The sequence below is a fragment of the Chiloscyllium plagiosum genome, unplaced genomic scaffold (genome assembly GCF_037043375.1).
Source record: "Chiloscyllium plagiosum isolate Xiang-an unplaced genomic scaffold, Cpla_swu_hap1 HiC_scaffold_7, whole genome shotgun sequence".
NCBI classification, from domain to species: domain Eukaryota; kingdom Metazoa; phylum Chordata; class Chondrichthyes; order Orectolobiformes; family Hemiscylliidae; genus Chiloscyllium; species Chiloscyllium plagiosum.
Genome location: NW_028270145.1, coordinates 48,682,327 through 48,696,418, shown reverse-complemented (window position 1 = coordinate 48,696,418; position 14,092 = coordinate 48,682,327). Strand labels below are relative to the sequence as shown.

Sequence of the window (14,092 nt, the reverse complement as noted above, 5' to 3'; positions counted from 1 at the left end):
TCAATGAGACCATGGCTGATCTGATAATGCTCAACTCCATTTTCCTGCCTTTCCCCATAACCTTGATGCCCTTACCACTTAGAAATCTGCCTATCACAGCCTTGAATATACAATGCAGCCTCAACAGCCCTCTGTGGTAAAGAAGACCACAGATTGCTATCCTCAAGAAATTCCTCCTCATCTCGGAAATGTGCAACCCTTATTCTGAGATATTACTCTCTGGTTCCGGACTCTCTCACAAGGTTATACATTTCAATAAAGTCACCTCTCACGCTTCTAATTTCTGAGTAAAAGTCCAGTCTACTCAAAGTCTCCTCATAAGATAACCCCTCTATACCTGGTATCTGCACAGTGTGCCTTGTCTGGACTGCCTGCAATATCAGTATCTGGATCAGTGGTGCTGGAAGAGCACAGCAATTCAGGCAGCATCCGAGCCTGTCCTCGGATGCTGCCTGAATTGCTGTGCTCTTCCAGCACCACTGATCCAGAATCTGGTTTCCAGCATCTGCAGTCATTGTTTTTACCTCTGCAATATCAGTATGTCTTTCCTTAAGTAAGATGCAAAACTGTTCATAGTATTCCAGCCATAGTACCTTATGTAGTTTTAACAGAACAGCACCATTTGTATACTCCATTCCCTTTGAAATAAAAGGTCAACATTTCATTTGCTTTCCCAAGTATCCACTGAACTTGAATGCCAGCTTTACTTTTGATTCGTGAATGAGAATTCCCAATTCCCTCTGTTCCATAATTTTTTTAAAATATTCATTTTAGTAGGATGAGGGTGCTGCTGGCTGGCCAGCATTTATTGCTTTTTCCCAGTTACCTTTGAGAAGGTGGTGATGAGTTGCCTTCTTGAGCCACAGCGGTTCACCTGCCATTCGGGAGGGAATTCCAAGATTTTGACTCAGTGACAGTGAAGAAACGGCAAAATATTTCTATGTCAGATGTCAGGTTATAGTCCAACAGGTTTATTTGAAATCACAAGCTTTGAGCATTGCTCTTTCGGCAAGTGAAGTAGCTACTGGCTTCACCTGATGAAGGAGCAACACTCAAAGCTTGGGATTTCAAATAAACCTGTTGCACTATAACCTGGTGTCATGTGACTTCTGACTTCGGAGTCTAACACGGCATCTCGACATCATGCCAGTATGGTGAATGGGTTGGAGAAGAACTTCAAGATAGTGGTATTCCCATGTATCTGCTATCCTTGTCCTTCGAGGTGGAAGAGATTGTGCGTTTGGAAGGTGCTATCTGAGGATCTTTGGTGAATTTCTGCAGAGCATCTTATAAATAGCATATACTGCTGCCATTGTGTGTCAGTGGTGCAGGGAGTGGATGCTTGTTGTAATGGTACTATAGCTTTAATTGGTATATTTGGCCTGGTTTTTTTTTATGAAGAAAGGTTAAGACAGAGGTATGGAGCAGTCTGCTCAATGCCAATAAAGTAAGCAGCATGTAAGACCTTGGGCTGTTTTTAGAGTTGGAATAATAGAAACAGCCTATATGGGTGGGGTCAAGATCCTATAGAACCAGGATTTTTAGTTTTAGCTTTCTGCAGTTGCTGGGATCTTGAAGCTGGATAGGAAGCACTTATTTCTCTATCTTAGTTACAGCTAAACGTTGAGGTTCTCTCCTTGCTGCTAGAATTGCATTTTTTCTTTCCCAAGAGTGTGTTTCTGTTACTATATTGGAACAATTAATTAGTAGTCGTTAATATATCAATTTGTTAAACAGCTCAATAGCGATAAAGTTAAGCCAAATCTTTTCCTTTATTTTTATTTTGTCTATATTTTAACTATAGCGTAAAAATAAAAGGTGCTTTGCTTCAAATCTGGTAGTTTAACCATCTGAATTGCATCCAGAATGCAATGCCTGACATGCCTTTAAAATAAGAAAAAGTTAGGATCTAGGCTATCTTCTTAAGATATTTTGAAAGGATTTGGTCTGTCCATAACAAATTGGAGGCTCTTGACAGGATCAAAATCTCTAATTCCTGGTTGGGTTTAGGATTAATGGACCAAAGGCACCGAATGGTTACTGTTGGTGTTTTTCTTTTAATTTTGGGTGTTAATAGGATGCACCTTACGTAATAATAGTTTTTTCAGTCACTAAGAATTTCCTGAGGCGAAAAAACTCACTTTGGGAGTTTTACAGAAAGTGAGCAAGGCAAAGCTTTTGGAATTGTCAAGACAAGCTGGAGTTGGGGTTGTCTGTGTGAAAAAGGGAGTTACTGTAATTGCAGCAACAGCTCGACATTTATGACTGCTGGAAATGCCAACAGAATCATTGGAAATGGCTAAAATTCAATTGTAAATGAAGCAGCTTGAATATGAAAAAGAAATGAAACAGCTTGAATTACAATTGCAAACAGAAGAAAAGCAGAAAGAGAGAATAGCTCTAGCAGAGGAAAATAAAAGGAAAGAATAACTCTGGCAGAACAAAAAGAATAGGAAAGGATGAAAAGGAGAAAGAGTTTTTGAAATTTAGAGGTTGAAACTGAAAACTCAAAGTTGACTTAAAATGGCCGAGGTACAGGTGAAAGGTAAGAGTAGTGATAAGAATAGTTATGGAAAGCAATCCCATTGTAGACAAAGGGCTGGTGAGAATCCATTTAAATATGTCCAAACATTGCCTGAGTTCAACGAGAAGGATGTAGAAGCCTTTTTTCATTTCACTTAAGTATCTTAATAAATGAAATGACTAATGACCATGTGGGTATTGTTGCTCCAAACGAAGTTAGTACGTAGAGCTAGTAAGGTTTTTGCATCATTATCAGAGGAGATATCTGGGAGTATAATGAGGTTAAAAAAATGCTATCTTAAGTGCATATGAACTAGTCAAAGAAGATTACGGACAACATTTTAGGAATCTAAGACGGGACTCTAAAAAAAGCATACATAGAGTTTGAAATAATCAAACAAGGTAATTTTGATACATGGATAAGGGCATCGAAAATAGATCAAACATTTATCCAGGTATCAAAGTTACCTTGTTTGATTCTTTCAAACTCTATGCATTATTTTTAGAGTCCCGTCTCAGAGAAACAATTATTTTGGAGGAATTCAAAACTTCATTTCCTGAGGGAGTGAGAATTCATGGAAGAGCACGGTTAAGATTGCAAGATTAGCAGTGGAAACGGCAGTTGATTATGAGTTGGTTCATAAATCAAAGTTTGGCTTCTGACATCAATTTCAATTGGCGAGGCATAGAAATTGGGGAAAAGAGAAATCTTTAGGTGGTAAGGGAAAAGGAGATCACATTGAGGATAGTAAAGAGTTTACCACAGGGTATAAAGGAAACCCATCTGGGGAAAGAGAAGTAAAAAAATCTCAGGTGTTTTCATTACAATAAAGTAGACCACATGAAGTTGCAGTGTTGGTGGTTTAGAAAAAGCACTGGGAAGACAGATATGGGAAAATAAGATAAGCTAGTGAATTTTGTTAAAGTGGTAAAGGAAACTACAATGGAAGCTAAAAAGCTGCAGAAGAATGTACAGCCTGGTCAGGGGTTGGTTGAGAAGAAAATGCGAGATGTCTTTAAAGAATTTACTTGTGTGATAAGGTTTATCATATCTGGCAGGAAGAGTAGGTAAAAAAATTGAGATATGGGAGCAAGTCAATCGTCGGCGGCATGTTGGCTCAGTGGTTTGCAGTGCTGTCTCACAGTGCAAGGGAGCCATGTTCTGTTTCATTTGGCCTCAGACATTCGACCTCTGACCTTCGGGTGACCATCCTCCAAGACAGACTTCGGGACAGGGAACAACACAAAGTGGCTGAACAGAGGCTGATAGCCAAGTTTGGTACCCATGGGAATGGCCTCAACTAGGACCTTGGGTTCATGTAACACTACAGGTAATCCCATTGCGACACACACACACACACTTACGGGGTGAATTTGTACTTGCAGAATTACATTTTATTTTGCTTAAAAACTGTATGAATCCATGCAAGATTCTGTAAATTCCTTTTTTAGATTAGAATCAGTCTGAACATTGGGGCACAGACAGCCTCACACAGGGCACCTCACACCTTCAATGCACTAGCCGGGACAGCGTGGCACCAATTGTTAAAGTTCATTTGAGAATGTAACTTTAAGAAAGTTCTGGAATTTACATATGAAAGAACTGAAAACAACATGCCATTCTAAAAGAGGAGAGACTTAAACAATCCAGATCTTTTTTCAATATTTAATTTCAGTTACATCACACTGTAAACTGTTGCTATAAAATTCTATATCCTACTATCTTATACTCCATAACCACCAGATGAAGGAGCAGTGCTCCGAAAGGTAGTGCTTCCAAACAAACCAGTTGGACTATAACCTGGTGTTGTGCAATTTTTAACTTTGTACACCCCAGTTCAGTACCGCACCTCCAAATCAGGTTAGGTAAATTAACCATGCTAAATTGCCCATAGTATTCAGGGATGTGTAGGTTAGGTACATTAGTCACAGGTAAATGTAGAGTAATAGGGTAGGGGAATGGGTCTGGGTGAATTACTCTTCGGAGGGTTGGTGTGGACTTGTTGGGCCAAAGGGCCTGTTTCTACACTGTAGGGATTCTATGATAATCTGATGATGAGAGGTGAGGAAATGCATAGTTTAGGAGTATTGCTGGAAAAAAGTGGTAATATGTGGAAGTCATGGTGAGAAGAGCAATAGTACATTATATAAAGTGAGGTTGGTGAGAGTGGAGAAAAGTGGTGAAGTGATAGAAGGCATAATAGAGAAATGAAAAGATTAAATAGAGCAGGTGAGTTGGCTAGATAGCATTTAAAAGACGCACAGTGTGAGACAAAATAGAATGCAGACAAGAAACCAAAAATTTGCAAGTTTGCTAGTGGAGATAAAGAGTCAGTCTTACTTCCAGTGGTAAGTGACCCTTTAAAAACAAGGTTTAATGGGCCTTATCAAATCAAAATGAAATTGGGTGAGGTGAATTATTTGATAAGAACGCCAGATCTAAAGCAATCTCACAAAGCATGTCATGTGAATCTGCTAAAAAGATATTTTGATAGGGAAGGAAAGCAAAAGGACAATGTGTTATTTGTTACAATACAGAGTGAAACATCAAATTCAGTTGATTCTAAACTGGACATTTCTCAAATTAATTTGGACAATGAGGCAGTTCTCAAAAATTGGGATATTGAGTTACCTTCAAATGAAAATCGAATTGACCTGAAAGACTTGTTTTAATCACATGGGGAGATATATGGGAATAAGCTGGGAAGTACAACTCTGATTGCACATGATGCAAAAGTTTAATAGAATCCCTACAATGTGGAAACAGGCCATTTGGTCGAACAAGTCCACATCAACCCTCCAAAGAGTAATCCACCCAGACCCATTCCACTATATTTACGCCTAACTAACGCACCTAACATACACATCCCTGAACACTGTGGGCAATTTAGCATGGCCAATTCATCTAACCTGCACATCATTGGATTGTGGGAAGAAGCCAGAGCACTTGGAGAAAACCCACGCAGACACAGGGAGAATGTGCAAACTCCACACATAGCCGCCGCAGACTGGAATCGAACCCGGATCCCTGGTGCAGTGAGGCAGCAGTGTGAACCACTGAGCCACCGTGCTGCCCGAAGTAGGAAATGCTGTTCCAATTAAGCAACATCCCAAAGACCTAACCCATTAAAGTTGGAGCAAGTTCAAAACGAGATTGAATGTTCGCTCAAAGACATTAAAATCGAAGTGAATTGTAGTGAATGGAGCTCACTAGTAGTGGTAGTGCCAAAACTAGATGGTACCCAACAATTACGTGTGGACTATCGCAATGTCAATGCATTCATATCCTATTCCACATTTGGAAGACTGTATTCAGAAGGTGGGACAAGCAACTTATATTATAAAGTTGGACTTATTCAGAAGAAACTGGCAGATATCTTTACCTGAAAGAGCCAAGGAAATTTTGGCTTTTTGAATGGATTATAACAGTTTAAAGTCATGCCATTTTGCAAGAAAAATGCACCAGTCACATTCCAAAAGCTAACCAAAAACAATTTCTGGATTACCCAATTGTGTGGTGTACATTGACAATCTGGTGATTTTTAGTCACACGTGGAAGGAACATTTGCAGCATCTATTGGAATTATTTGATTGACTTTGGGAGGCAGATTTGGAGATAAACCTGACCAAGGATGAGGTGGCAAAAGCCCAGGTCACATTCCTGCGCCATGTTATTGGACATGGACAGATGGCCCCATGGGATGTGAAAAGATTTTTGGGGAGTTTCCTATACCATTGATGAAGAGCAAAGTACAAATTCCTGGGATTGAGTTGTTTTTATTGGAAGTTCGTATCAAATTTTAGTAGCATAGTTGCTCCACTGACTGGCTGGTTGAAGAAGTGCAGAAAGTTTCAGTGGTCAGAAAAGTGTCGAAGCATTTGACAGCATGAAAGCTGTGTTAACCACACTTAATTATGCAAAGCCATTTGAAGTGGCTATTGATGTGGGTGTCAAGATGACAAGGAGAAGTTAGAAAGACCTATTGGATATTTTTCCATAAAATTGAATAATCATTTGAAAAACTGCACAGTTGAGAAAGAGACCTTGAGTTTAGTGTGTTTGTTGCAACATTCAACATTTATATTGCCCATAATGTCTGAGGCAATTGTATATACTGATCATAACCTTTTAAAGTTTTTGGGAAAAGTTAAAGATAAAAATACCAGACTCTGTTTAGAGCTTAATATTGCAGGCATTCATTTCAAAAAGAGAACATAATTGCTGAATCGTTGTCACAACTTTGAAGGAAGACGGAGATGGTGGCAGTAAAAACAAAGACTGAAATGAACTGTAGTACTGAATATTTGCATACTTCGAGCCAATGTAATATGTAGGTATTGTAGTTTACTAATAGCATAATGCGAAAGGCTTTTAAAAAATAAGCCATCTCTTTATATTGATGATTCATTTTTTAAAGGAGGGCAAGTGTTACAATACTATGGCTTTAAGAGGTGTATTTTGTCAGGATTTTTATATGACGAAAGGTTAAGACAGAGGCACAGACTGGTCTGCTCAAAGTCAATAAAGTAAACAGCATGTGAGGCCGTTGTTTTTTTTTTAAACAAGATGAAGCCTGTATGGGTGGGTCAAGCTCTCACAGAACCAGGATTTTTAGTTTTAGCTTTCTGCAGTGGGTGCAATCTTGAAGCTGGATGTGGAAGCTCTTATTCCTGTCTCTGTTACAGCTAAAAGCTGGGTTCAGCTTCTGCTGCTAGAATTGCATGTGAGACAATCTAATTTACTGAATTTGTCTTTTAATAAGGATGTGTTTATGGGATGTTACTATATTGGAACAATTAATTAGTAGCTAATATATATTATTTTGTTAAGCATTTCAATAGAGTTAAGCCAATTCTTTTGTTTTATTTTATATCGTCTGTAAAAAGAAAATGTGTTTTGTTTACAGTTGAGTAGTTTGACCAACTGAATTGCATCCGGAATGCAATGCCTGACACTTACCTTTAAAATAAGAAAACGTTAAGATCTAGGCAACCTTCGCAATATATTTTGAAGGGGTTTGGTCTAGTACATAACATTGTTGATGCAGTGCTGCTTTGTCCTAGATGGTATTAAGCTTCTTGAGTGTTACTGGAGCTGCACCCATTCAGGCAAATGGGGAGTATAGCATCACATTCCTGACTTGTGCCTCGTAGATGGTGGCAGGTTTTGGTCATTGGTGGTGGGCGGGAGGGGGGAGGGGGGGGTGTTGTGTGTCAGGAAATGAGTTCCTTATCACAGTATTCCTAGTCTCTGAACTGTCTTTGTTGCCATTGTGTTTATGTGGTGAGTCCAGTTGAGTTTATGGTCAATGGTAATCCCAAGGATGTTGATTGTAGGTAATACCATTGAATGTCAAGAGGCGGTGGTTAGATGGTCTCATATTGGTGATGGTCATAGTCTGGCATTTAGTCTGACATTTGTGTGGCATGAATGTTACTTGTCAGGCCAAGCCCTGGATATTGTCCACACCTTACTGCATTTGAACATGGACTACTTCAGTATCTGAGGAGTCGCCAATGGCACTGAATGTTGCACAGTCATCAACGAACATCCCCACTTCTGACCTTGTGATGGAGGGAAGGTCACTGATGAAGCAGCTGAAGTTGGTTGAGCCTAGAACTCTCTCCTGAGGAATTCCTGCAGAGATGTCCTGCAGCTGAGGTGATTGATCTCCAACAAGTATGACCATTTTCCTATGTATCAGGTATGACTCCAACCAGCAGACACTTTGCCCGATACCCTTGATTCCGGTTTTTGTTGGACTCTTTGATGCCTTGAGGCCTCAGTCGAATGCAGCCTTGGTGTCAAGAGCTGTCACTCTCACCTCACCTCTGGAATTCAGCTATTTTGTCCATGTTTGAACCAAGGCTGTAACGAAGTCAGGAGCGGAGTGGTTCTGGTGGACTCCAAACTGGGTGTTACTGAGCAAGTTATTGCTGAGCAGATGCTGCTTTATAGCACTGTAGGTGATACCTTCCATCACTTTATGATGATTGAGAGTAGGCTGTTGGGCCAGTAATTGGCTGGATTTGGCCTGCTTTTTTGTGCACCGTGGGGGAGATGCCAGTGTTGACTAGAGGAACAGCAAGTTCTGGAGCACAAAACTTCAATACTATTGCCAGAATGTTGTCAGGGCCCACCTTGATATGATGTGGAGAGAACTGAATTAGCTGAAGACTGGTATTTGTAACACTGGGGACCATTGGAGGAAGCAGAGATGGATCATCCACTTAGTACACTTCTGGCTGAAGATTGCTGCAAATGTTTCAGCTGTATCTCAACATTAGTGTGCTGAGCTCTTCCATCATTGAGGATGGGGATATTTGTTGACAAAGTTAAAAACCATACAACACCAGGTTATAGTCCAACAGGTTTATTTGGAAGCACTAGCTTTCAGAGGTGCTGCTCCTTCATCAGGTGGTTGTGGAGTATAAGATCATAAAACACAGAATTTATAGCAAAAGATTATACTGTCATAGAGTGATAAATTGAACATACCATATTCAATATACACTGTATGGCATTGTAATCTCTTGCTATAAATTCTGTGTTTTATGATCTTATACTCTACAACCACCTGAAAGCTAGTGCTTCCAAATAAATCTGTTGGGTCAATAATTTGGTGTTATGTGACTTTTAACTTTGTCCACCCCAGTCCCTACACATCAGCATATTTGTGGAGCCTCCTTCTCCAGTCAATTGTTTAATTGTTCACCACCATTCGTGATTGAATGTGTCAGGACTGCGGAGCTTAGATCTGATCCATTGGTTTTGTGATTGCTTAACTCTGTCTATCATTTGCTGCTTATGCTGTTTGGCATGCAAGTAGTCCTATTTGATAGCATCACCAGATTGACACCTCATTTTTATATAGGTAAAAACAATGACTGCAGATGCTGGAAACCAGATTCTGGATCAGTGGTGCTGGAGCTGAGGCAGGGCTGACTGTAGAGAGGTTAGGTGCCGGCGCATTGCTGCAAGCGTGGAGCGGAGGATCTTGAAGGAGAACTGTTGCTGGTGTTTTTGAATCTGTAGTCTGTACTAGTCCAGCACCACTAATCCAGAACCTCATTTTTAGATATGCCCAGTACTGTTCCTGACATGGCCTCCTGCACTGTCCTAATACTTTGCACTTGTTTCACCATTTAAATAATATTCAGTTCCTGCAAAGCTGCATAATCACATTTTTTTTCCAACAGTATACTCCATCTGCCAAGTTTTTGTCCACTTACGTATCCTGTCTATATCATTCCTCAGACTCTGTCATCCTCACCACTTGCCCTCCCACCTATTTTCGTTATCTGCAAACTTGGCTATAGTAAATTCACCCTCCTCATCTAATTCATTATAGATATATGTTGTATATAATTGTGGCTCCAGCACTAATCACTGTGGCACAAAACTGGTTATAGGCTGTCATCTTGAAAATGATCCCCTTACCCCAAGTCTGTATTCTTTTAGTTAGACAATCCTCAAAACTACACTAATATCTTATCTAGAACACTATGAGCTCTTATATTAAGTAGCCTAATGTATTGTACCTTGTCAAACACTTTCTGAAAATTCAAATATTACATCCACTGCTTCACCTTTATTTATCTGGCTTGTTATCTTCTCAAAAGAATTATAGTAAATTTGTCAGTTATGATTTTCCATTATGAAAACATGCTGAGTGTCTAATTATATTATGTTCTTCTAAATTCTCTGCGATTACAGTTTCCTTTATTAAAGAAGAACACTACTGTATTCCCATAACAGACTTTAAGCTAACTGGTCTATGGTCACCTTCTTTGTCTCCCGTTTTTCAATAAAGGTGTCACATTGGTAGATTTCAATCCTCTATAAAGTAACAAGCGCAAGTGAAAACGAACATGTGGACCTTTAAGGTAAGCAAATGATAAAACGAATATCGTTCAAAATATTTACTTTTCTCTGCAGTAAAATTGATGTTGACTCGACTTGAAGACCTAACTTAGGAGCGCCCCCTGCTGTTACGTACGCTTGGAGAATTGATCATTGAGACGAACGGTGGAGTTGATAGTGTCTTATCAATTTGGCACCATAAATCATTTCACTAGCTTTAAACAAACAATCTATACACCAGAGACTTTTTTTTCACGCTGTGCTCTAGGAATTATTTCCAAGCGATGCATTTAAATATCCTGTGAGGTTCATCTGTTGTTAGTGTGACAGAGGTTTCCGCGAATTTCTGGAGTATTGCTTGGATACAAACTATAAGCGACCTCTGTGACTTCATCCCGCGTCATTGTTTAAATATTGTTAGTGGATCACATGGTTACATGTTTTATTCTGTTTATTGACAGCAGTGGGAATAGATTCCTAGATGACTTAACGCAAGTCTGGGACGGGAGTTATCCAGATTCTAAATATTCCGAACAGCACGCAGCAAGAATACGGATGTTATGTATTATTTAACGTGATTGTATACCATTCAATCTTCTAGCCTTTTTTGTTACTTCTGAAAAGGGAATTAAAAACTTTTTTTCCTCGTATTGTGATTATCAAATTACCTGGAATGCACAATTTGAATAAGATACTGGATAACTTGTGGAGATTTTGTAGGGGTATGATGACAAAAACCCGGTGATGCCGGATTTTATGGATCACTGTGCTTGGAAAGATTCTGACAGTTTTAGTTTACTGCTCCAGAAACTGCAGTCTCAGTTAGGAATATGAAACCATGCCAAACATCAGAAAGTCTGTGTCAAACAAAATATGTCATATTATTTTTCATATATTAAGGGTGTGTTTAAGATGTACATGCGACATTGAGTCCTAAAAAAAATTTGCAATTTTGAATTAATTTATGTTTTCTTCCAAAATAGTGAAGCAAGAGGCAACACTAGTTCAGTTCTCCAGTTGTCCTCTTTCTGAGGACACTTCTACCTGGAACTTCCCCTCCTTCCTTCATAACAGCATTTAAATTATCTCCTTTGTTAATTATTCTCCAATAAATTAGATTAGATTAGATTACATTACAGTGTGGAAACAGGCCCTTCGGCCCAACAAGTCCACACCGACCCGCCATTGTTATTGTCACCAATCAACGTGATATTTTAACTTTATTTTAAGAGTTTATATTTATCTCGTCCAGCATTGTGCAAAGGTCAGCTGATAAACGTCTAAATGAATTATAGTTAAACCCGACCTTTCCTGATCACACTCTGATGACCCCTTTTCAAGGATCAAAATGTATCGTCAGTCAAAGGATTAAATTTGCGTTGTATTTCTTCATTTATATAAAAAAGCGATGAAATGCTGCTGATATTCTATTTTGTTCATTACGAGCACGATTTAAGCAGAGTATGGGAATGTCATATACACAACACATATAGGTAAGAAAGAATTCCATTCTAAAAGTCCACAATTGATCAGGTTTTCCCAAATAACTAAGCAAGGTGGTGGCAATGTTAATGCGTTTACCAGTGAACTATCTGACTTTACCACCTGAAAACGAGCTGAAGGATGAACTAAATCCTTTACTAAATGAAAATATTTATCTTACACATACTCCAAAAAAGGAGCAACTGTTAATTTAAGTTGCATCTATTTAAATAAAATGGTCGCTGGCTTACTGCACTGTAAAGCATTTGGATTTTAACCGATTCTTCAGGAAAGCTACAATGGAATGGGACGCCGGGGGTTGGGGTGGGGATAAGGGACAGAACGTTTCCTGTAAATTGTGTTTGTAATGTTACAATACTTTTATCTTTGACATTTTTAGTGCAGACACTACATATTCTTAGTCATTCCTTTTATATTTGAAGTACAAGCTGTGTGAAACAAACGTAGTCTTCCAGGGGTTCTTTCGCGCTCGGAATTCTTACCTGGTAAGCATCAGGAATATTGACCGTCTGTCCGTGTTCCGCCACATAACCAATGATTCCTTTCCCCCAAGGCACCTGCACTTCGTTGGAGTTTTCCATACTGCACGAAGGTAGCACTGTGGTCCCTGCGTGCACGTCAAAGAATTTGGACACTAGAGTCTTTTTATTGGAAGTTCCTTCCACAAGGAACAAGGAGCATCGGTCGGCATCGACCAGGATACAGACGAATATGAGGATTTTGTAGCTCAGGCTGGTCAGGTCCAAATCATTGGAGATGTCTTTGACGAGTTCCAGAAAGAATTCTCTCTCGTTGTTATCCCTGAGTTCGCATTTGTAGTCGATCGCCGTGGATGCATACTGAGGGATATTGACCCGAGATTCCAATAAGGCGCTCAAGATGTGGGCTGTGGTGGGAGGTAGCGAGCTGGCTTTCCTGAGGAGAGCTCGCCTCCTCATGCTGGAGAGTGGTTCCTTGTCCCTGGAGTTCACATGCTCGTCGTAAGTCCTGTTGACGGTCATCGCCTTAGATCTGGCAAAGTTTTTTCTGAGCTCCCGCTGGGAGGGTCTCCTCTGCAGGCCATCTCCTTTGGTCACCCAGCACTCCTTGGCGACAGCGCCCTTCTCCCCTGTAGTGGGGGTCGATGGGGTTTTGCTGAGATGATGCTGCTTGAGCCACTTCTCCACCGCGCTGTATTTGCCTTTCCTCAGCAGGTAGTCTTCGAAAAGATCTGGATGATTATCCAGAAAAGTTTCCACTTCGGAGAAGTCTAGCTTTGTAGACCCCGACATTGCTGGAACTAGAGAAGTCTTAGTCAGTCTAACGAATTGTATCCCACTGAAGTATCATATCAGCACGTTCAGTCCTTAACCTGCGTTTACGGTAATCTACAGGTTAGAATTCAGGCATATTTAAAGTGAATAATCCGCCTGAACGCCATGCTGTATATCTACACAACCGCACTCAATGATTTCTCACTAACGATTGATGTGAGCAGCCTGCTGTTTGATGCTCTCCGATATCTTGCCGTGAAAGGAATGACAGTCTAGTCGGCTCTGTTATCTGCCCATGTTGGGAGCGCTGATGCTGCGTAACAAGGCACGGCCAAGAATGACAGAGAAAGCGTGGATCCTCCTGATCCACTGACGTAGAGGGGTCACTGTTTGCTGCCGAAGTCTATCCTGATTTCTGGTGCAGTAACATCCCGCTCCTAGTTTGTTTCCTCCTTGCCAGGATGAATAATATCATTTCTAGTAAATCTTCAAGAAATATTGGATTGCATTCTCCAGCAAACTGATATCGAAACAAAAAGGTTCAAATGTGTTAGAACGGCAATAGATTTATTCTCAGAATACAAAAGGTTCCTGAATGTCGGACTAAATTAATAACAAGCCATTTTTTTTACCTGCATGAAAGAATATGTTCGACTATATTATCATCTACGGTAGATGTGAACCAGATATTTCTGATTAAAACAATTATTTTTATTTTGTCTCTGGTTTACACAATACTCATTTTGTTGGTCTCTCCATCGAAGTAATGTACTAAACGAATAAGCAGCGTTAAACAAATAGGAAAGGAGTAAGCAGCGTTGAACAAATGGGATAGGTAAGGCACAGCTCCCAGTCCAATCCATACAATGTGCTGAAATGAATGGATTATAATCGCCTCCAACAAGCAGCGACTTCAAAGTGTTCAGTGAAATTTAGGACTTCTTCCGTG

At 39.9% G+C, this 14,092-nt stretch overlaps 1 protein-coding gene across 1 annotated transcript in view; it reads right to left on the bottom strand.

Annotated features, from left to right (window-relative positions):
- Nucleotides 1-13,398, bottom strand: part of LOC122551515 (dual 3',5'-cyclic-AMP and -GMP phosphodiesterase 11A-like) — a 411,702-nt gene extending 398,304 nt beyond the window's left edge. The window contains exon 1 of the mRNA XM_043693531.2: nucleotides 12,373-13,398. Within this exon, the coding sequence (XP_043549466.1) occupies nucleotides 12,373-13,161 (789 nt within the window). The 5' untranslated portion in view covers nucleotides 13,162-13,398. The remainder of the gene's footprint in view (nucleotides 1-12,372) is intronic.
- Nucleotides 13,399-14,092: the final 694 nt, after the last annotated feature.